Here is a 24793-nt window from a genome sequence, read left to right as displayed (position 1 = left end):
CTCTCTCTCTCTCTCTCTCTCTCTCTCTCTCTCTCTCTCTCTCTCTCTCTCTCTCTCCTCTCTCCTCTCTCTCCCATACATACACGCACACACACACCCCACCTCCAATTAGAATCAGGATTTTGCCATTTCCTTGGCAACCCTCTCTTCTATTGTGTCCCTCTCCTCTATCCTTCTGCTGCCACCACTTGGCTCAGCACTCATCTCTTCTTAGCTAGAAGACTAAAATACGAAAAAAGAGAACCCCTCTTTACCAGTGGTTCTGCTTCCAGTGTATTCTCCTCTCTCAATCACTCACCCAATGACTTGAGTTATCTTCCTAATGAGAGACAGAGAGATAGAGAGACAGAGATGGAGAGACAGAGATATGGAGAAAAAGAAAGGCTAGATAAAACATGTATTGAATGCCTATGGCAGGCAGGCAGCGTGCTAAGAAGTGCTGGGGATACCAGTATGAGAGAAGGTCCCTGACCCCAAGAAGCACACCTTCTCAGAGAAGACAACACCAGAGAAGACAACAGAAGCCGAAGTCCCAGGACTAGAGCTGGAGGGAATGACTGAACTCTTTGTTAAGAATTACCTCGTGCCAAGCACTGAAGATCCGAACACAAACCGGTCCTTGAAAGGCTAACATTCTAAGGGGGAAGATGCCGCATGAACCCAAGTCCCAGACCACAGAATGGAAGAGCTCTCAGTAGTGAGGTGTGAAGATGGCAGGCAGCAGGGAGAAATGTGGGGACAGAAGGCAGAGACAAGAAACTTTGGCTCAGAAAGACACATGGTCTGTGAAAAGAATTATTACTGAGTGAATGAGAAAGACTTAATAGAAAGGACAACATCTGGTCTGAGCCTCAAAGGAGGGATGGGGTAGACTTTGGGAGGTTAGGGGTAGAATCTAAAATCTAAACCCAAGAAATAAAAGATGCCTGTTAGACACCTTGGCTAGAGAGCCATGAGAGTGAGTGGAATAGTGGAAAGAAAGTCGGGCCTGAAGTCAGGAAGACCCGTGTTCCAATCCAGCCTCAGACTTAGCTGTGTGTCCATGGGTAAGTCCCTTAGCCTCGGTTTCCTTGTGTGTAAAATGAGAGGCGGTTGGACTTGCTGGCCTCTGAGATCTCTTGCAGCTTCACATCTATGATCTCACGACTCATTTTACAGCTCGGTTACAAGGAAAACGCTGCCAACCTTGGAGGCCACATCAAGGCAAGTTATTCTTGGACTGTGATTTCAGCGGCATGGTTTCCAACCAACGAGGAGACTCCTTCCACCACAGCCTAGGGTCTTAGACAAGTGTCTGGGGCACTAAGAGGTCAAGCCACTTGCCTGTAGTCACACAACATAGCACTGTACAAGGTGGGACTTGAACCCAGAGTGCCCCCACCCCAATTCTGAGGCTGTGAAGCCACTATGAGATCATTGGTTTTAGGGTTTTTAGGGGGGAGAGGGAGAAAGGAGAGAAGGATGGAGGACTAAAAACCAGGATGCACATCTTCCTTCCTTTCTGAATTAAGCATACATTCATTAACATTTATTTTTCAAGACATTCTAAAGCATCCAAAGAAAAGTCCAGGCGGCTGGGAGCCTGCTATGTGGCCAGATTCCATGTCTCTGAACTCTGCCCTCCACACAATGGCAGCCCATTCCCAGAGAACAGAGCTGCTGGCTGGTGTGGGGGAGGCTCAATTCATATCTCATCTGTTCCTGGTCAGTGACAGATAACAGGGGAGCTCCAGACCGATTCCAGCACCCAGGCCTCAGGCATTAGAAGGAATCTGCATTATTGTGTGTGTGTGGGGGGGGGGGGGGTGGAGTGTCAGGAGGTATTTTCCCCCTCTGATGGCGCACCTCAAGGTAGAATCATAAATGCTGGTCACAATCCCCGAAGTGTTTCCCTCCTGTTATTAAGCAGTCTAAGCGATGGGGCCAGAGTTTGGGGCAATGTCCAGATCTTATCCAGTCCATCTCCACATCTCTCCTAGCTAAGCCTTTGTCTCCACCCAGTCTGGATGACTACATCAGCCTTTTCATGGGTCTCTCTGCCTCCAGTCTTGTTCCACCCCAACCCATTCTTTCCACAGCTGCCAAAGGGACCAAGCTGCCTCGCTGCCTCTTCTCCATCACTTTCTCAAGTCTAGACGGCCAACGAAACAATAAAATCAACCTCAGCTCGGGAGCATTTGCCAGCTTCTGAGAGGTTGCCAATGAAAAGTGAGCCCAATCTGTCCTCCCAAGCGGGTTCCAGCTCACCACCGCCTGCAGCCCAGGTCAGACCATGGCACTCTTCTCCTCAAGAAGTTTCAGTGAGTCCCTATCACCTCCAGGATCAAATATAAACTCTGCTTGGCCCGGATGGCCTAGACTGTTGATCTGAAGAAGAGCAGAAAGCTGCCTCTTGCTTGATTTCTTGAGGACTTCCCTGATCAACCATGAATTTCGGCAACATTGAAAACTAAACTTCATCATCAGATCAGAGACCCAGAAAGCCCTCTAAGGCTCATGGGATCCTAGATCCTGGAGCGAGAAGGGTCCTTGGGGACCCCCACAGGCCCAACCCTGTCGTTTGGCAGAAGGGGAAACTGAGGGTCAGCATGGGCTGGGATCTGGAACCAGGTCCTCTTGACCCCAGATTCTACACTTTCCCTGCCAGGTCTCTTGGCTGACTTTCTTTGCCTTGACCAGAAGTCATTAGACCAGGGTTACATTTCCAGCTCAGCCACTGACTCCCTGAGTGACCAGGCACAAGCCACTGTGTCCTTCTAGGGCCATTTCCTGATCTGAGGGGAGGGCAGAATCAGATGGACCACCAGGCTCTCTCTACCTGTCTCAAAGGTTTATTGTCAGGATCAAAGTCAATACAGCTCCATTGACCTTAAGTGCTATGCAAAGGATGCTATTATAATCCCCATATAGAAGTCTCCACCCCCCCAGCCCCTGTAGAGCTGTTCAATGATCCCAAAGAGAGAGGAAACACATCTGTGCTCACACTCTGGGGCTGGAAGGGACCTCTGAGGCCATCGAATCCAAACCCTTCATTTCATTTTGTTTGTTTTTTCAGGGTAGATTTTTTCCATGTTATTTAATTTATTTTTTAAGAATAGTTTTCCATGGTTACATAATTCATGTTCTCTCCCTCCCCCATCCAGGAGCTGACAAGCAATTCCGCTGCAAACCCTTCATTTTAGAGGAAAAAGGTGCCTTGCCCATTTGGGGTCACAGAGGTAGAAGTTGACCCAGTGGAAAGATCAGGGTTCATTCAATTCAAATCAGGCCTCAGTCACTTACAAGCTGTGTGATCCTGGGCAAGGCCTTTAAACCACTCTCTGACTTAGTTTCCTCATCTATAAAATGGGGATAATAATGGCACCTCCCTTCCAGAGTTGTTGGGAGGCTCAAAGGAGACAATATTTATGAAGTGCTCCACAAATCTAAAAGTTGCTCCATAAAAAAAAAAACATCAACAAGTACATGAAAAAAAGTATATATAGAAAAATAAAATAAAATAAAAGTGCTCCATAAATGATCACTTTATATTATTAGTGAGCCTTAATGGGAAGATTTGAATCTAAGTCCTTCCATTCCCAAATCCAGCACCGTACTGCCTCATTAGACCAGTCTCTTAAAATGGAGCTACAGCCTGATATGGAGATGAAACAACCAATCAACAAACATTTCTTAAGTACTTAATTCTAGGGCCAGCGTTGTAGATACAAAATAAAAACGAAACAACTCCTGCCCTCCTGGGAGGAGACCACAGTACACACATAAGTGGGTACATTTAATAGGTCCATGCAGAGAGAGTGCCAAAGAGAGACAGTTTACACTTTTCAAGCATCAATTTAAGGCCCAACCATCTGTTGTTAAGGCTCAAACTGCAATCTCAGGGGTGAGAAATGCAAATAGTCAGAAGATAATTTTGTAGGAGGCAATCAGCCATTCAGGGAGAGGCGAGAGTTCGGTTTGTTCCCGCAGCCCATTTGTTAAGTATTAAAAACCCCACAGTCAAACTTCCCTCCTCTGAGAAATAAATTAGAAACGTTTTTATAGATGGGAAATTTATTCTGAGGTATGGGAATGATCTATTTTCTTTTCTTTTTTGTTTTGTTTTTCAATTACATGCAGAAATAATTTTTGACAATTGTTTTCTGACATTTAGTGATTCACATTCTCTTCCTCTCTCCTTCTCAGAGACAGTATAGAGTCTGACAGAGGTTGTTACATCAGTGCTTTCATTCAACACATATTTCCATGTTCCCCATGTCATGACTGAAGACAAGTATCATATACAACAAAAAATTCATGAAGGAAATGAAGTGAAAGATGGTGTGCTTTGATCTACAATCAGATGCCAGCAGTTCCTTCTCTGGCTATGGATCGTGGGTTTTTTTTTTTTTTTTTTTATCATGAATCTCTTGGGGTTATCTTAGGATCATGTAGTGCTGATGATAGTTCAGTTCTTCACAGAGGATCATCGCAATACTATTTCTGTTACTATATATACTGGTCTCCTGCTCCTGCTCACTTCACTTTGCATCAATTCATGTAAGTCTTCCCAAGTTTTTCTGAACTCATCCTGTTGATCATTTCTTATGGCCTAATAGTTTTTCTTTTCCTTCTTCTTCTTCTTCTCTTTAGGCAATGAGGGTCAAGTGACTTGCCCAGGGTCACACAGCTGGGAAGTGTCTGAGGCCAGATTTGAACCCAGGACCTCCTGTCCCTAGGCCTGGTTCTCAATCCACTGAGCTACCCAGCTGCCTCCTCTAACAGTTTTTCATCACAACCTCATACCACGACTTGTTCAGCCATTCCCCCAACTAAGAGACACCCCCTCAGTTTCTAATTCTTTGTCACTACAAAAAGAGCTGAGAAAAAGATATTTGTACAAATAAGTCCTTTTCCTGTAACTCTGATCTCCTTGGGATATAAGAAATGATCTAATTAAATTTGGATTTTCCCCCCTAAGAACTGCTGCACTCTCTTCTCTGCAAAGTGGGGGTTCCTGGGGGTGGAACACTTGAAGTACTGGTCCATTTGTTGAACTCTTTCCCCCCACCCTTTAAAAAAATCTGTTACAAGGAGTAGTTCAATGGGGAGGGATGGATAGGGGTTAGACCTGCCATTTGACTGGTGTAGAGCTTCCAGATGAGGAAACTCCTACCAGTGCAGATCATTGCCGCCTTGGCACATGAGTAAGGTAGAGCAAGGCTTCTTACACCCTTCTGTGTTTTGGATCCATTTGGTGGACAGTCCAGGGAAGAAACCTACGGACCTCTTTTCACCATCATGTTTTTGAATGAATAAAATAAAGTCCGTGAGATTACAAAGGAAGCCAATTATGTGGAAGTTGTTGCTAAAATATATATTTTTAACGTTCACAGGCCCCTGGTTAAAAAACTTGGTTTTAGAGAATTGCCCATGCCCAGGAGCACACCGCCAGGGTGTGCCGGAACCTAGCTCTTTCTGGTTTTAAGGGTAGCTCTCTATCTACTACTTAGTGCTAAAGAAGGAATAGATTTTGAAATAATTCGGACCTTCTTTCTTTTTTCTTTTTCTATCTTTAAAGGTAGTATTGATTGATAAAAAAATTAAGTACTGTTGTAGTATCTGTGAAATATTAAAATGCTAAATAATTCTGAGGGATTTATGGTAAAGACGCTACCCACATTCAGAGGAAGGACTGCAGGAGAGGAAACAGAAGAAAAACAACGGCTTGAACACATGGGTTGAGGCGGACATGATTGGGGATGTAGACTTGAAACGACCACACCAATGCAACTATCAACAATTTGGAAATAAGTCTTGATCAATGACACATGTTAAAACCAGTGGAAATGCACATCAGCCATGGGGGGGAGCTGGAGGTGGGCGAAGGGGAAAGTAAGAGCATGAATTATGTAACCATGTTAACTTTTCTAAAAAATAAATATTAATAAATGTTTAACCAAAAAAAATGCCAAATAAGTTGAATAGATGTTCAGTAGAATATTTATGAAAAATCATGGATGAGAATACTGACAACCTCTATCCATGAGAAGAATCCACAAAGAGGAGTTCCCTCACCCATTAAATACTTGTATCATTATATAGAGAAGACAATGGAAATATGCTGGAAAGCTTCAACACTATTGGGGTGACTATGGCTGAAAAGGCAGTTCAGGCAACACCACAAAGAAAAGGCTTGATCAGATATGAAAAGACAGGTCTTCCCTTGCAAAGCCTTTTTTGGACTCCCTTTCCTCCCTGGTTTTAGTGGCCTCTTTCCCTCTTGAAATCTGGGCTGCCTCGGGAGGGAGTAGCCAACCCCTTATTGAAGGACCAGAGGCTGGAGGGCCACTTGGCAGAGAAGGCAGAGCAAGGATTCCTTTCCAATGTGGGCTGGTCTAGATGGCCACTGAGGTCCCTTTCAGCACTCAAACTTCTGTGATTCTGGGAAAACACTATTTTGTCTTTACTCATTTCTTTGTTTTCCCCCTCTAGGAGAATTCCCTTGAGGATAGGCTCTATATTATTCTTGGCACACTTAATAGGTAGGCAATTTTTTTTTTTAAATTCCAGTCATAGGCCTGATCCCAACACCATTTGGCCTAGAAGCTTTAACCACTTTCACCTGATTCACTTGAGCAGCCTGCCTCCTCCTTAGGCCACCTGGTGGTCCTCCACTCCACTGGGCTTACCATACTGGTGCCAGACTTAGTGTGGACACTCAATCAGTTTATCCCCCAGCCTTAGCTCTAGCCCAACTCAGACCATGGAATTCAAGCAATCTACCAGCTTCAGCCCATCTCACCTAGTAGCAGGCCTGTCTAGTTTTTAAAATTATTACTTTTTATTATCAATTATTATCTTCTCATCTCTACTAGAAAAAAGAAACTAACCAATATGCACAATACCTTTGGATTTCATATTGCTTTCTGTGATTAATTCTCATTCCCTTCACTATCCAGTGAACTATTCCTTATATAAAATATAAATATATACCTATATGTATATATATATATATATATATATATATATGAAGGGGAGGGGAAAGGCATCTTAACACAATTAATGAACATAACCACCACTTCTGTGAGTATATACAATATTCCCTACCCATAATCCTTCAATTCTAGAAAGAATACAAAGGTACAAATAAATGTTATTGAAGGAAGAAAATAGGGGGAAAGTTTTAAAACTTTCAATAAGAAGCACAATAAATGATTTTAAGTTCTGGACTCATGTCAATATTGTCTCCCCAGCCTCACCCCAACATCATTAGAATGTAAGTTGGGTTGGCGGCAGGGCACTGGAGGGATTAGTAGACAGATCTGGAAAGAAAAGAAAGTTTAATGAGAGAAAAACAAAAAATTATTTAGAAAAACCAATTAGAGGGAAAAAAAAACCAGTAAAATCCTGGAGGACCTGGGGCTGTTTTTTTTGGTTTTGGTTTTGGTTTTTTTGCTGTTAGGCAGTGTAGCCTTTAAGTCTTTAATAAAAACTTATTGATTTAAAACAAATCAGTACTAACTTCAAAAGGACCTAAGAGACCATGAGCCAGTGTAAGCTGAGCAGATGTCTAGTGGAATGGCAGCTCCAGGAGAAGAGGGACTTGCTTCCTCCATCTCTGTGTGTGCACCAGCACTCAGCACAGAGTCTGGGCTGTGGGTGTGAATTCTTCCCTCTTGGACAGGACCAATGCTTGTTGGTACACGGAGCTGGCAAGTAGGCTGGGCTAGTGTCTTAATCCTGGGACTTGCTGACTCAAGGCCATTTCTCTGAACACTATTCCACACTGCCTTCAGCTCTGCATTCAGAAATCCTTTAATAAATGGATTCTAACAGAGTTCACAAAATGCTTTAAAGGAAAACAGAAGCCAGGCAAAGGGAAATAAATAATGGCAGTCCAACCACATCTGACTTTAACTTGGGGTGGCCTCTGGACTCCACTCTGGGCTGCTTATCTTAGAGAAGTTTATTTCCTTTACCACTCCCACTGAATATATATTTGCTAATGAAATGATCATACATTACACAGCAATCACTTGTTTTGAGAAACAGATGGTACAGTGGAAAAGGACAAAGGACTTGGCATGAGAACACCCGGGTCTGAACCCCACCTGTTGGAACCCACTCGCTACCTGTGTGCCCCTGGACAGAGCCATTTTAACTTCTCTGGAGCCTCACTATACTCATCTGTAAAATGAGGGACAGCCAGACAGACCCTTCTAACTCTAAATAGATCATTGAAGATTCTATGAAATCTGACATTGGTTCAGTGGAAAAGAAGGCTGCTGGCTCTAGAGTTGGAGGATACAGGTTCAAATCTCACTCTAATACTACCAGTAGGATCTTGGGCAAGACATTTCAGCTCTATGGAACTCAGTCTCTATAGCTGTAAAACAAGGTTGCTGGACTATGTGGCACCTGAAGCCCCTGCAAGGTCTTGAACGAGGACCACTTTGAGTTTGGAAAACAAATTTTTTAAAACCCCAAACCATTCTCTCTCCCTCCAAATCCTGCCGTCTTCCTGACTTTCCTATTACGGTCCAGGTATCAAATCCGTGTCAAATTCTATCATTCCCACCTTTGAAACATCTCTTACATACACTCACTTCTCTCATCTGACACTGCCCCCACCCTCTTCATCTCAGGCTGAGACTCCCGAAACAGTCGATGCTGTTGGGCCTTCTAGCCTCCAGTCTGTCCCCACCCCAATCCATCCCCCCATAGCTGTCAAAATGATCTTCCTATCATGCACATTTGACCATGTCACTCCCCTACTCAATAAACTGCAGTGGCTCCCTATCACTTCCCAGATCAAATATAAAGCCCTCTGTGGCATATAAAGCCTTTCATAACCTGCCCCTTTCCTGACTTCCCAGTCTTCTTTTTTAAAACTTTGTATCAGTTCCAAGACAGAAGAGTGGTAAGGGCTTGGCAATAAGAGTTAGGTGACTTGTCCAGGGTTACCCAGCTAGGAAGTGTCTGAGGGCAGATTTGAACTCAGGACCTCTCATCTCTGGGCTTGGCTCTCAATTCACTGAGCCACCTAGCTGCCCCCCTTTTCCAGTCTTCTTACATCTTATTACTCTCTGGCATGTAGTCTGCAATCCAGTGACACCTGGCCCTCCAACTGCTAAATCTGGGAGTGTTTCTCTCTCTCTTTTTTAAACCCTTACTTTCTGACTTAGTAACAAATATAAAATGGAAGGGCAAGAGTTGAGCAAACAGCATTAAGTGACTTGCCCAGGGTCACAGAGCTAGAAAGCATACACTTGGGCATTTTCATTTGATGTCCCTCGTGCCTAGAATTCTCTCCCTTGGGGCTCCCCAGCTCAAATCCTACCTTGTACAAGAAGCCTTTCCCCTTTCTCCTTTAGTGTAGTGCCTTTCTCTGCTCATTATTTCCCCAGCTATCCTATAGATAGATCTTCTTCGTATATAGTTGTTTGCATGTTGTCTCCCCCATTAGACTGTCTTTTGCCCTTCTTTTATCGCCAGAGCTTAGCACAGTCCTTGGCATAGAGCTAGCACAATGTTGACTGACTGACTGCTGACTTTATTCTAACTGAAATTAAAAATTCACAGTGTGAGAAAATATGCAACTAATTTTTGAGCCATCTGAACCCATTCATTTGGAGAGCTGGGTGGGGCAAAGTCCCAGAAAAATGGCTTTTTTACTGACAACCCAAGTGCCAATGCTGCTCTCCAATTACAAATTAGGCAACTGCACTGAACTTAAAGGTCAGCATTTATATTAAGTTACTTCAATTTACAAAAGGAAACTTGTGACCCAAGGCAGAAGCAAATATTCGTTCTGCAGATAAAAGCAAAGGCAAAATAATAACTCATAGCCGGGCACCGTTCCAATAAAAAGAGACTCATCTACTCCTTCCGTGAGACCAAATGGCAAAGCCCACAGCTTGAACGCCAGATCCCCGAGGAGCTGCGATTATTAAAAGGAATTTTTAGATGTGAGCAAAGTGTTAAATTTGAGATTTTGATTCAATAGTCTCCCTTCCCCCCAAAGCTAATATATCTCAGCACAGGAGAACTAGCAAAGCAGAAGGACATTTCGTTTGGTGAGGAAGAAAAAAAAAGGGACACCCATCTGTTCAATTTTTTAAAAAACATAATTTATTTGAATTGTTCCTGGCTTGAAATTGATTTGGCTATGCCAAGAAACCATCACAAAATTAAACCCTCAAAATACACGGCACTCTGAAGACTTTTCCCAAACTGGCCGCTTTGACCAATCCAAGACCAGGAGGGCTCTGGGAGGGCAGACCCCAGCACTGCCCTCCGTGCCCAGCCCCAGGCCTGCATTTCTGCGGTGCCTGCCTGATGCTTCCTCTCGGATGTCCTGCAGGTTGCTCGGATTCAGGAAGGGTGCAGTTAAGCAAGGTATCACCTTAAGCAATGTGATGTTGCAAGAACATAGTGATGCCCTGAACCATGGCAGGACGGAAGGGAAAGAGGGCCAGAGATGGAGTCAGAGGACACAGCTAGCTCCCTCCCGGTGCTATCTTTGGGCTACGTATTTTGCATCTCCTGGACCTCAATTGTAAAATGGGGGCCCCAGCTGGAGGAAGGTCCTGTCACCTAGGGTCCTCCAGCCTTTGTTTCCTCCTCTGTAAAACAAGGGCCATGGACTAGATGGCTTCGGAAGCCTTGCTGAGCTGAAAATTCAGAGCTGGAAGGGATGGCCAAAACACCAGATGACAGAGATGGGTTCCAAAAAAAAAAAATTATCTCAGATGGGCTGAATCTAAGAAGATGAAATTCGGTAGGGATAAATGCAAAGTCTTACACAAGGGGACAAAAAAATCAGCTTCACAAAAAGAAGGAGAAGAGCCTAGAGAGATGCTGGTTTTTCTGATAAAGATCAGAGGGATTTGGTGAACTGCAACCTGCTAAGCTCACTAACAATGTAAGGAGGCAGCCAAAACAGCTAATGCTATTTTGGGCCGAGTTAAGAGAGACAAAGTTTCTGTACTCTGCCCTGTCAGGAATTCTCTGTTCACTTCTAGGTGTCATGGTTTAAGAAGGGGATTGATGAACTGAACGGGGAATGTCCAAAGGAAGGCAATCAGGATGGTGAAGGCCCTTGACTCCATGCCATGTAATGAATGGTCGAAGGAATTGGGGAATGTTGAAACTAGAGAAGAGAAGACTCTGGAGGGACAACAAGGAGTAGAGGGTCCAAAGAGGCCAAGGAAAACCTTCCTAACAATTCACTCTATTTCGTTTCAGGTGTATTTGATGCATTTAAAAACATAATTCTGAGAAGAGGTCCACAGGCTTCACCAGACTGTCTGCCCAAAGGATTGAGAATACACAAGAGTCTGAGAACTCTTCTAGAGCTTGACTACAATATGGATCACTTTGCCTAAAGGGTTTTAGGAAACTAGGACTTCCTTCTGGCTTCTGTTATATCTCCTAACGGACCTCCCGGACTGCAACCTCTTGGTCCCACTCAGAAATACTTCACCCAACAGCCAGTCTTCCCTAAGGCATCCGTTTGGAATAAATTGCTCTCTAGTTCAAGAACTTCCATAGCCTGCAGAACAAAATCTGGAGTTGGATTCCCAGAATTTAAGGGCTGAAAAGGACCTCAGAGGCCATCTAATAAAAATAAACCAATTTTTAAAAAATTCTCTCTGTAACACTTTCACCTTGAAGCATGAGATCCGCTTTCTTCACCAGACATCCAGAAGTCTTCCACAATGAAACATGGACTTACTTCTCACTATACCCTACACACACCATCAACATCTCTATTCACCAACAGAACTTTTTGTCATCTCCAAGAATGCACGGGGGTTGAATATCCCAATTAATCAACCCACAAGCCTTTATTTAAGTAAGTGGATCCTCCTATGTGCCAGGTATGATACACCTATTGAAAACAGTCCCTCTTTCAAAGTATTGGTTCTATACAAAGTTACAGGAAGGTTTTCCTAATTTGCCCCAATGAGATTGAGCCCTCATTTCCTTTGCATTCCTGCATCCCATAAGTTGTACCAATAAAGCTGTGCTTAGGTTTTTTTTTTTAAAATAAAAATGCTGTTGAAATCTTTGGTTTCTACATCATTTTCATTTCCAAATCTATCCTTTCTTCCTCAGCAAGGAGACCCTTACGACAATTTTTTTAAAAAGAGGGACAAAGCAATTTAGTAAAACCAATCAGCTACGTTTAAGGTATAAGCCCTGTTATCTACCCAAAGTTCCTCCCTGCTTAGCTCAGCAAAGGAAGGAAGCTGTAAAAATTAAGTCTTCTGCCTCCCTAATTAGGCTATACATTTTCTAAGAGTGGAAATCACAAACTGTGTATCTCTGCATATTCATCATGGCCCCTAGCAAAATGCCTTTTAGATGGTAAGCACTCAATAAAATATTTGTTGCATGAATGAATGAAGAATGTGACCTATTGTGTCCACTGTGGAGAGTTCCCAGGGACACCAGCTTTGCTACTCTGGTCAATCTCCCAACACAAACTTACTCAACTGCTTTTAGTCACCAACTCCAAACTTTAGGCACCAGCTTCAGGCAAAGTGATACATACTGTCGTCAAGTTCTAAAAGAGTTCTCCCTACATACAGTGAAAATTTCTCACTTTGTTTTCTGAATGAGAAATGAGATAATAAATACAAATAAGGGTTGCCTCACAGTTTCTAATATTTCTCCCCAAATATTTCCTTAACACATCCCCTCCTGAAGTGGGAGACAATAGAAAGAGTGGTTCACGTTTACAACACACCTTGTATATCTCCTCTGTTCCTCACACAGGCCCTGTGAGACAGGGGTTATCATCACCCCTATTCCACAAAAAAGGAAATTGAGGTCCAGAGCTGTGCATGATTTGACCAGGGTCAGCTGTTTCTAAGGCCAGTGCTCTACCCACTCCATAAACTTATTACATCCAAGACACAACCTCCTCACATTTGAGGGTTCCCTAGTGGTACTTACCTAGTGGTAAGTAGTTTTATTTCATCTGTAATTCAGTTTCTTCAGTAACAAAAAAGAGAAAATCTTTCCAATTATGTATCTCAGACTAAAGAAGCTATTTTTTTCATTTATGATTCTTAAGTGTTTCTGTGTCAAATAGTCATCATCTACACTCATTTCTAGAAACAAAATGCATCTTTTTTTCTCTGCCACTGCCTGACTCAATAAAGAAGGACATTTTTTTTGTGCAGAGGCCAGAACAGTTGCATTTTCAATAAATAAATTGATCTTACAGTTCTTTCCCAAGAGGCTCTCCCTTAATTATTAATCCATTTTAGACCAATGCACCTTGATTATCTGGAACACCACAAATGGCAATTCTCTGCCTAACATCCCCTCAAAATATGAAACCACTTCCCACCAAACCAGTTGGCATTTCTTTTCACAGTAAAACTGAGAAGAATTATGTATATCCTGTCTAACCACATACACATACTGGGTCCTATAACCACAGGAGAAGGTAAAACAGGTTAGAAAATATGCAATTAATTTAAATTTTCTTCTTTAGAAGAAATGAAGAAGGACTCAGGGTGGGTTTTTTTGCTTGTTCTTTGGGGGAAGGGAGTTTTGCTATTAATTTGATCACAATGCTAGTCACTGAACATCTTTCTTTTGAACCTCTTCTCCTCTAGCAGGCTAGTAAACGTAAACACATTGGATGGGGGCTCACAAATGATAGTCTGCATAAGAGTCTGACCCCAAAGTACCCAGAACGTAGAGTACTTCTCTGGGATCCCATGGATGAAGGGGAAGTCCAAGATGGTCTGCAGTAACTCCAAAAGACACAAATTCTGAGAAGCAATGGCCCTGACTGACCACATCCTCTTGGGCATATTATATTTGTTCAGACAGCTGTATCCTTGTACCTTTTCAGGTCAGGAGTTGTACTGGTCTAATTGCCACAACAGAGCAGGCTATCCGAAACCAAATCCCTGGAGCTAGCTATTGTTTGAATCATTTCCTCCCCTGTGAAGGCTGAATCACAATCTCATGGAGAAACACAAGCTGACATTGTAAAGGGACCAGATAAGAAGCTAATCTATCTAACTGGTAAAGTCGACACACAGAGGCCAAGGAAAACTCAAGGCATTGACCACAAGTTATTACAGGACTGTCATAGTCCTATTGCACAGAACTAAAAAGCATTGTTGTCCTTTTTAAAATTTGAAATAATTGCCCTAAGAATGAACCATCAAAAGGTCTCCTCGGCATCTCCGCTTCCCCCTAAAAAGTTAGGTTTTAAACTTATTTTTCTCAGAGTGAGGGACAAATTGCTTTTCTTCTTCCCAATTGACCTTAGCAAATTCCAATTTGGTCTTCCATTGTCTAAAATTTAAATGGTACAGAAGTGTCTGATGAGTTAATGGCTAGAAAGAGAATTTAAAAATTTTTTATTTTGTATTAAAAAGAGGTAGCTATGGGGTACAGGGAACTAGAGTCAACTAGAGAACTGAGTTCAAATATGGTCTCTGACATCGAGTAGCTGTGAGACTCTGGGAAGGCCACTTAACCTCTGTTTGTCTATGTGAGGGTAAAATGAGATAATAACTTGGAAAGCACTATAAAAAATGCTAGTTATTATTTCAAAAGTCTAGTTTGCTTCCAAAACAAGAAAAGATCTACAATTTCATTATAGAAATAATTTCTGATTGCTATGTGAAAGAGACTGATTTATAAATATTTTTAAAATAATTTTTTTCTTTATTTGTAAGTTAAATACAAACCCCCACATTCCTATATACATAACAGAACATGAAAAGATGATTCTCTAGGAAAACATGAATCTCCATTTGATGCCCTTTTGCCCTTAAAAATTTTTTTAAACAAATTCTACATGCTATTTTCAATACAGTTCTCTAAAGTCCTTTCCAGCTATTAATCTATTCTCTTTAATGGGAAATAGCCACTTGGTCCAAGGCACTGTCTTTGGGGCTTAGTATTATAGGGAAATACATGTCACTATACTACCCTCCTTAAAGAATACTGTCTCAGTAGCAGCTGATTGGCTCAATGCATTGAAAATTGAAAGTCAGGCCTGGAGACAGGAGGTCCTGGGTTGAGATCTGGCCTCATACACTTCCTAGCTGCCTGAATCTGGCTGGGTAAGTCACTTCACTCCAGTTGCCTGGCCCTTGCCCCTCTTCTGCTGTGGAACCAGCATGCAAAATTGATTCTAAAACTGAAGGTAAGGATTTTAAAAAAAATAAAGAAAGAACGCAGCCTTAATGGGTAGAGACACAAAAAGTTAAATGATGACAACACAACAATAAAGGTTGGAGGCAGAGGTGGGAGAGGGAGACAACAATAGAAGAATCTAAATGAAAAAGTAAGTAAAAACTTCAGGGATTGCACTAGAGATCAGTCCAGGAGAGGAAAGGATTAAAAAGGTAATATTTCAGTAAGGCCCTCTTTGTTGTCTTCCAATTTACTTTCCAGAAGTCATTGGCTAGTTGTCCTTGAAGATATTCAAATAATGAGGGATGGCTTCCCGGCAATTAAGGAGGGAAGTCCTTTAAAACAAGGGGCAGGGTCTCACAGGTCCTATACCTCCTTCTTCCCACTTCCCCCCAAAAGCCATGAAAACAAAGAGGAGAGGGAAGTTATGTCCTACCTTCCACATCATACCAGTGTGCTCCATTGGTAATCCCATCCTTGAAGGTCTCGTCTTCCTCTGAAGGGCAGCGGGGATCACCGGTCCTCATGATGGGGTGTTTGGAGGCATAGGATCTGGCCAAGTATTTGAAGACTTCATCGTCATCCGTCCTGCTATAGATCCCACTGGTCTTATGCTGAGGAGAATCGTCAAAAGGGTAGCTGGCCACCACAGAACCTCCATGGAGGTTTCCCGAAAGCACAAAGCTTAAGAAAACAAAAAACAAAAAAAACAAACAAAAAAAAAAACCGGAAATCATCATCCAGTGCACCAAAGCAACAATAATAATAAAGAAGATAAGCATTTAAAAATTCCTTTTGAACCTGGGCTTTCAAGATCAGTATCTCACATTTTAGTCACTCTGTAGTCTCTTTAGTCATCCCTATCTGAAATACACCAACCATTTCTAAGATGCCCAGAATCAGATAAAGCCAGAAAATGGAGGAAGTATTAACAGTTTAAATACGACTTGACAGTCATTCATCTTTGTGCTGATGATGGAAAAATATCCAGGGGAGTGATGACACTATCAAAACGTATCTGCCCCACCCTCTCTGCAGAGGTAGAACTCAGCCCCTTCTTGTGCATTGGGACAGAGTTCTGAGAAGTTCTGTGACCAGGAAAAAAAGAGATCAGATAGCCACCCTTGTGATCATAAAATCATAGATCAAAAGCTGGAAGGGATTTGAGAGGTCATTTAATCCAACCTGCTCATTTTACAGGTAAGGCACCAAGAAGACAAGACTCAGAGTTTAATTGAGCAGGGGAGGAGGGATTGGAAGTTGGGTTCCCCTGATCTAGAAAGAAACAGAACATAGTAGAAAAAGTTCTGGATTTGGAGGATGGGAACCTCCCTACCTAACTGCCTGAATGACCATGGGCCAGTCACTTATCCCTTCTAGGCCTCAGTTTCCTCATCTATAAAATGAAGGGACTGGCCCGGAGGACCTCTTCCAGCTCTCAATTTATGGTCATGACACTAGGAGAGCCCCATGACTCCAGAAGCAGCCAGTGCTCTTTGCTCTGTGACACACTGCCCCTCCTCTAACCTTTGCGTGTCTGGCCCAGGCTTGGCAGACACACATTCCATACGTGGGCCTATTCAGCTTGGTAGAACTGACCACAGCTTGCACTCAGCTGGACTGACCTATAAGAATCCTGAAACAAGCTAAGAGCAGCAAGGCTGGCTTAAAGAAGGGAGGAGGCTAGCCTTACTCTGCTTTCAGTCCACAAGTAGGAGACCTTTCAGATGCCAGTTGATCTGACTGAAGTATTCTTTATTAAAAGGGAAAGCTCCACGAGGCTGAGGAAATATCCACAAATGGCTGGTATAAAAATGAAAAGACTTCAATGGAACCTTCCCCTCAAACAAACATAAATAAAATAAATGAATTAATGAATTGAAATAAAAATTGCATCCTGGGGGGACCGATAAGCATAAAGTGATGGGAGAGGCTGAGAGAAGTCTCATGCTTAAATAGAAAGTAGCCATAAAAAAAAAAAAACAACTAACATTATAGAGGATGCTTTTACATGAGGAAGAATTTCAACTTTGCCCTTCTTTAATTCTGCATCATATCAATTCAGAGAAAGCCCTGGCCAAGGGAAATTTAGAATTTTAATGACATTGGGCTTATGCAAAGGGAAATACATTTAAAAACAGGATGCGTTTTGACTCAATCCACCACTATGCTGTAAACACTCACAGGCCAATTTCACATTTCCAAAAAGGAAGCCAGAGTTGAGATGGTTTACAACAAAAATCAGAGACTCACTGGGGGCCCCCCGCTTGCAAAAAAAAGACAATGGTGGACATCAAAGGCTTTTACAAGGTCTCTCTCAGAGATGCTTACTTTTCAAGCCCTATTTTTTTCTGATTGGCTCACCAAATAAAAGAGATTATTTCCAGAGGCATCCACAGAAAGCGGTGGGAGATGAGTTGGCTGCCCGTGGCTTGGTTATTTCTGCTTTTCTGAGCAACTTAAGCAAAACCATCCCATTCACAAATGCAGCAATCAACACCAAAGGAGGTTTGAGGCTTGTGGCAAAGGCTCAAAACAGAAGCACGGTTTGGGACTATCACTCTCTTTCCCACATCCCAGGCCTCTCCATGTTATAAAAACACACCAAATTGCATTTCTCTTCCCCCTCTGTTAAAACACGTTTTCAGAGTTTCTACCTTGTAATTATCAGTGACAATCTCGACCCTATGTACACCACACTCTCTCACTAGGGACACAAAAGAAAATTAGTTTTAAAATAATTAAGTCTATCATGGCTCTATCTGACAGAATATTCTAAGAATGACTGGTCTGGGGAAAGGGAAAAGAAGATTAGAGGCTCATTGATTTACAGGGAGAAGGGGCCTTAGAGATAGACTATCTAGCCTAATTCTCTCATTTTATATCATGCTGCCTAGAGTCCAGCAATAGAATGATACAAATTAAAGAGTCCTGGACCTGAGATCAAGTTCAGTCACATACACTAGGCATGTGACCTTGGGCAAGTCACTTAACCTAAGTCTGCCTCAACTTCCTCACCTGTATAATGAAGAAAATCTTATCAACCTCCCAAAGTTGTGAAGATCTAATGAGATATTTGTAAAGTGCTTAGTAGAGTTACAGGAACACAGAAGTCACTAAATATTAGCATGGTGACGTAGTAGTAATATCAATAAAGAAATATTTATTAAACACCAAACACATGCCACCTGCTGTCCCTAGGTAGTAGGGTACTACTGATTAGAGGCAGTATCTGGCATGTTGTTCTAGGTATTAGGACGGTACCTAGCAAGGATGCTAGGTACAAAAAGATCTTTGGATTATAAAGACAAAAAGGAAACATCCCCTGACCTCAAGAAGCTTATATTCTATTTGGGAGTGCCCAAGTATACCTCAAATTAATAAAAGAAAAAATTGGCTTCCCCTGGAGATAGCGCTGCCATGATGTTTGGTTCTCTCTGTCTGCTGAATCCCACTCTAGACTTTTTATTGTACAAGTGTTGGTCAGAAAAAACTCAAGTCTTTAGGCCTTTCTTCCAGTGTTCTACCATGCCCTCCAAATTCAAACGTGCTATTAATTTACTTTCTTGTTTGTACACCTAGAAATGCTTTTAGAGTATCACAGCTAGGTTTCTCCCCTACTCTATAGCAGCAGCAAGGCCAGAGTTCAGACTTGAAATGGACTGGCTACTTAAATAAAGAGTCTTGGCACACACAGATCTAGAGCTGGAAGGGACTTCAGAGGCCATCTGCTCCAACTTCCTCCTCATTTCACAGAAAAGGAAACTGAGATGCAGGAAGTTATGACTTGACCAAAGTCATTTACACTATTGGGATTATAGCTTCAGACAGATAGGAGCCTTAAGAGGTCATTTAAGTCCTGTCCCCTTATTTTACAGAGGAGGAAACTGAGGCACAGGGAGTTCAATGACTTTCCCAAAGTCATACAAGCCGCAAAAGTCAGAATTTGAACCCATGTCCCAATCTAGCACACTTTCTTCTTCATCAGTACAAAGAACAGACAATTGATTAAAATTAAGTATGCGTGGTCATTCCAAGGCACATATAATATATAGTATGAGGTTCTATAAGGATGGTCTCAAACTGTGATAATTCCCATCTTTTATAAAAATGCTCCCTTTTATCACAACCTTTTGTTTTTATATCTCCTCATTTCTGAATATAGCCTTCCCCTGCAACCAAAACTATCTCTTGTTACAAAGAATAAAAAAAAAAAAAACAGAAAAAGAAGAGTTCAGTAAAGCCACAAATTAACAAACTCTGATAGAGGAAGGTGAGGCTCCCTTACTCTTCACCTCTCTTTCAGGGACAAAATTTGGCCATTACCATCACACAGAACAGAGCTGAAGAAATTATGGCAACTGAACGTGATGGGCTACTAGAGTGCTCTTAAAAACTGGTGGAGGGATGGTTTCTGAGAAGCCTGAAAAGATAGGTATGAACTGATGCAGAATAAAGTACGCAGAACCAAGAAAACATTCCTACCTCAACATCATAAAGATAAACGATTCTGAAAGCCTTAAGGATTCTGATGGATGCTGTGACCAACCACGATTCCAGGAGCCTGATGCTGGCCTCCTGACAGAGAAGCAATGGACCCAAGGTGCAGAAAGGGACACATTTTTTGCACCCAACCCATGTGGGCCTTTGTTTTGCTTGACTATCCAACCTTAGTTACTGAATAATGCTATTTGACCTTGGGTAAGTCTAACCTCACTTCTCTATGTCCTCAATATCCTTATTAATAAAAAGGGGATAATAGCACAGTTCCTACTCCTCCCAGGTATGGTATGAGGAAAGTGCTTTGTAAACTTTAAATAAAATATTTTATGTTTTACATAACTGCATGTGTAAAATATGTATCATGTTGCTTAGAGAGTGGGAAGAAGGGAGAGAATTTGGAACTCAAAATTTTTTAAAATAAATATTAAAAAATTGTTTTTAAATGCAATTGGGGAAAACTAAAATGTTATGAAAAAATAAAGCATCTTAGAAATATGTTTTTGTCTTTCTTTTGATCCCTACACTTAGCACAGTCCCTGGCACATAGTAGATCCTTGATCAATGTTTATTAAGAAATACTTGTTTTTTAATGATGCTAGAACTGTGAATTACCTGACCACAACAATGTAAATGATATAAAAATGAATAAAAGAAAAAGCTTTATTAACATGTATTATGTGTTAGTAAATGAAAATACAAAAAGAAAGACCAAGGAATTTGTTGTTTCTTGAAGTGTACACACTTTAATTGGAGACAATACCTTAAAAACCAAACACTCAATTATAAAGACCAGGTTTGACCCCAAAGGAGAAATGAGAAACTGTATCTTCCATCATTCTTTGCAGAGATAAAGGACCATAGATGCAGAATACTGAATATTCTGTCCAGATTTGGTTAGATAACTGTTTTTCTTTTATCTTACTTTTTTGTTCTTTAATACAAGGCATGGCTTTCTTGGTAAGGAAAGTAAAAAAGGTATATTCAGAAATGAAGGCTATATAAAAACAAAAGATAGAACTAAAAAGTAAATTTTTAAAAATATGAATTATAGTTTGAGGCCATCTATATATTAGCACATGGTATACTATACTCTTTAATTGTCACAAATAATTCATTTTAATCAGCTTTCTGTTATATTCATTGTGGTACAGTGGAAACGTAGCTAAATCTGGATTTTAAGAGACCTATGTTCATATCCTTCCCCTGCCACTTAGGTATGACTAATATAGCTTTACTTTTTAATATACTATTTTATTTTTCCCAATGGCATGAAAAAGCAATTTTTAACATTTGTTTTCTAAAATGTTGAGTTCCAAATTCTTTCCCTTCCTCCTTTCCCCGTCTCTGCAATCTTGCACTATTTCCATAGACCAATGTATCTTTAAACAAATCACTTTTAACTCTTTGGGTCTTAGTTTCTTCATCTGTCAAATGAGAGGATTAGACTTAATGGCCTCTGAGATACTTCATAGGTCTAAACCCGATTCTGTTATCCTCCAGAAAAATCCCCAGGTCAAGGGAAAGAAACAATTCAGAGAAATCAGATTTTTCCCACATTATTTTCAAAGTTTTATATATTTTTTTAAATTTCAGAGTATATTTGATATTAATGTATTCACAAAGAAAACAGCATGAAGCATATCTCTTTTTAAATAAACAGGGCTATTGTTTTTTCCAGAAGTAAGATTAATTAGGTAAAACTGTCAATCGTACCATCAAATGTACCAACTAAACAAGCAATGAGATAAGCGGCTGGTCTGATGGGGCTCCCCCCTCCCACAAGGAAGGTAAAATCTTTTCGATTTCTGCTTGTCACTGATACAAAGCTACCTTCAAAGAACCAAGTGCCAATTTTTTGACTGGGTGACCTTTGGAAGTCATTTCTAACCATCTGAGATCTTCGCTGTCCCACTGATCACATGGGATATTTAGACACTGGTCCTGGATCAGGGTCCGAAGCCCAAAATGAAGATTGCTGAGTGACCTCGAAGTAAGCGTATAGTCTGAGAAATGCTGTTATTTCATAATTGCTTATAATAGAAAAAACAGAGAAAAGGGATTTTTTTTTTTGCTTAAGCACTATGCAAACTATTAGTTTTGTCACTACTAGCAATTAGATAAGGTTTATCCTTTGGAAATGCTGTAACAATGTATACAAAGATCATATTTCCTATAAAGATGTCTGGAATCCACTCCCTGGTAATCTTCTTCAAACTGGAAGCTTTGCAAGAAAAGTCTCCCTAAACACTAATGGGTAAACAATCTGACACAAAAGCAGAGAAAGGTACCTTTTATGGGGTTTGAAGGGACAGCCAGATACACTGTGAAGCGGGCACTGGATTTGGAATTGGGAAAGAAGGGAAGGGAACAAGTATTTTATTAAGCATTTACTAAGTGCCAGGCACTGTCATAAGTGCTTTACAATCATCTCACTTGTTTCTAAAAGCAACTCTGAAAGGTAGGGATTATTTTTATCTTCATTTTGCAACTGAGGAAACTGAGCCAAACAAGTGAAATGACTTGCCCAAGGTCATAGCTAGTGCATGTCTGATAACAGATTTGAACTAAGGTCTTCTTGGCTCCATGACCAAAACTTTATCCATTTCTTCAGCTAGCTAAACCTCTCTGTGCCTCAGTTTCCTCACCTCTTAAATGGGGCAGACGGACCAGATGGCCTCTAGAATTCCTTCTAGGTGTCTATAATCATCTCAATCAACCTCTCAAACGATAAACATTTATTAAGAACCTACTATATTCCAAGTACTGTGCCAAGTGTGCTTCTTTTCTATCTATTAAAGAAGAAACTACTTATCCCAACTAGGGCCAGGAGCCCATTAGAAGCTTAAAAAAACAAAACAGCAGAATCTAGTACAAGTTGGCTGAATGGTGCCATGTTTCTAGAGCCACAGCCCAGATGGCTAAAGAAGCAGGTGCAGCTGGAGGAAGCATGACCCAGGCTTAGGGAGGTCAGAAAAAGCCTCTCCTGCCTACCTTCCAAGATGATGAAGAATCACAGGATGCTAGATCTGGAAGGAACCTTTGATCTGGCCTCTCATTTTACAGGGAAATTAACTGAGAGCCCAGAGAGGGAAAGAGGACTAACGAATGTCACAGTGCAGAAGCGATTCTGGAACCTGACTTATGTGCCCTTGGGACATCATTCCATCACACGAGGGGGTCTCCCACCTTCTGGTTCCCTGCCACTTCTCGGGGGAGCAAAGACAGAAACAAAGCATGGAGAGGCGAGGCAACAAAGGGGTGCCTCACTTCTACATAATAACAAGACAGCTCCCCCTCCAGCTTCCCCCAACCAGGATACCCCAAAGGCACCTTCCCCTGCACATCACCAACATGCCTGACTCCCCACCTCCCACAAATCACACAATTCATCCCACAGCCTTACACACCTCCTCTGGAAGGTAACCTTCCTTCAGCAGGACCCTGACCAAAGGCACCTTTCCCAACACAGCCCTAACATTCCTGACACCCCCAATACATCATCCACCGTTTCCCTCAAGGCCAAACAATACGCTCCTCTAGAAGGCAGGCTCCCCCAACCAGGGCCCCGCAAAGCCACCTTCCCCTGCTCATCCCCGACATTCCTGGACTTCTCCCTTTGACATATACCACCCCCACCCCCACAGCCTCAGACACTCCCTCTTCCCTCCCGCAGCAGGACCCCCACCACCACCAAAGAAGGTGCACATCCCAGATGTACCCCGTCGTCCCCCGCTGCCCCCAGACCCTGTCCGAGTAGGTGAGAGGCCTGCCTGGCACGCCTCCACTCGCCCAGCTCCCCGGGCCCGTCCTCACTTGTTGCTCCGGATCCACTCGATGACAGCGCGCACCTCGGGCACCTCATCCAGCGCAGGGGGTTCGCCGGTGCCGAACTGGTCCGGGAAGCTGCGATTGAGGTCGTGGCCGCGGCTGTTGTAGCGACCGGCGCTAGCGTCAGCGGGTGCGGGGTCGCAGGTACCCTCCCGGGCGTGCTCGAAGCCGTCCGGATTGAGGCTGGGCAGCAGGTGCACATCGGTGGAGTTAAGCAGGCGCACGAGGCGCGGGTCCCCGCTCTCATAGCCCGCCACCAGCTCCCGGGCCAGGTACACGAGCACCTGCCGCGACACCGTCTCGTCGCCGTGCATGTTGCCCACGAGTTTCACTTGCGGCCGCCCAGGCAAGCGCGGCCCTGGGTCCGACCCCACGGCTGCCGGTTCCTGGCCCTGGCCCTGGCCCTCGAGGCCCGCCGTCAAGCGCAGCGCCCACAGCGGCCGGCCCTCTAGAGAACGGCCCAGGCTGTAGAGACGGCCCAGACCGGGCCGCGCAGCCGCCGCTAGCTCGGCGCCCAGCTCCGCCTCGTGGTAGTAGCGCCCGAAGGGGCCGGCGCGCTCAGGCTCGGGCCCCGGCTCGGACGCAGCCGCTGGGGCCCAGGGCGCTGGGACCGTGGCGGTGGCCGTGGCTCCCGCCTTCTTGATGTGCGCCAGGAGCGCGGGGGTTGGCAGTAGCAACAGCAGCGGCAGCAGCAACGGCAGCGGCGGCCGAGGAGCTCCGGACTGCCCGAGGAGGGGCCGCCGCCCGCGGCTCCACATCTTCAGCAGCGGCGGCGGAGCCGATTCCCGGCCTCCTTAGTCCCTCCGTCCCGACCCGCCGGATCCCCTCCGCACCCAGCAGCCACGGCCCGCCCTCCCGGGCCACGATCAAATCGGGAGTCGACTGGGCCGGGCGTCACGCAGGAGGGCGGGCCTCCTCTTAAAGTCGCCCCACTCCGTCCGGGATCTGCGGGCTCCCGGGAAGGCTGGGACCTTAGGCCGCGGCCACGGATCCCCCACCCCCGAGGGGCGTCTGGTCTCGGAAGTGCTGCCCCTTCCGCCCTCTTCTTGATCCTTTCTTCCTTCCCCTCCTCACTCCTTCCCTTCCATCCTCTTCCTCTTCCTCTTCCTCCCCCTCATTACTCCTTTTCTTTTTCCCCCCTACTTCTTTTCTTCCACTCTTCACCCCCTTTTCTTTATTCTCCTCAGTCCTTTTCCTCCTCTTCTACTCTTCGAAGCCTTCTGTAAAAGGCTTCACCTCTTTCCCGTGCCGGCCTAAATTAGGCTCTTTCCTCCATCCCCCAACCACCCCACTCCCAGTTTCT

The 24793-nt window shown here is 43.3% G+C and overlaps 1 protein-coding gene across 1 annotated transcript in view; it reads right to left on the bottom strand.

Moving 5' to 3' along the window:
* CPD (carboxypeptidase D) overlaps positions 1–24248 on the bottom strand; it is a 71665-nt gene extending 47417 nt beyond the window's left edge. The window contains exons 1-2 of the mRNA XM_044675596.1: positions 23476–24248; positions 15596–15843 (exon numbers count right to left, since the gene is read on the bottom strand). Coding sequence (XP_044531531.1) covers positions 15596–15843; positions 23476–24248 — 1021 coding nt within the window. The remainder of the gene's footprint in view (positions 1–15595; positions 15844–23475) is intronic.
* Positions 24249–24793: the final 545 nt, after the last annotated feature.

Source organism: Gracilinanus agilis, chromosome 4, assembly GCF_016433145.1.
Source record: "Gracilinanus agilis isolate LMUSP501 chromosome 4, AgileGrace, whole genome shotgun sequence".
Lineage (NCBI taxonomy): Eukaryota > Metazoa > Chordata > Mammalia > Didelphimorphia > Didelphidae > Gracilinanus > Gracilinanus agilis.
This window is presented reverse-complemented; position numbering and strand designations above follow the sequence as displayed.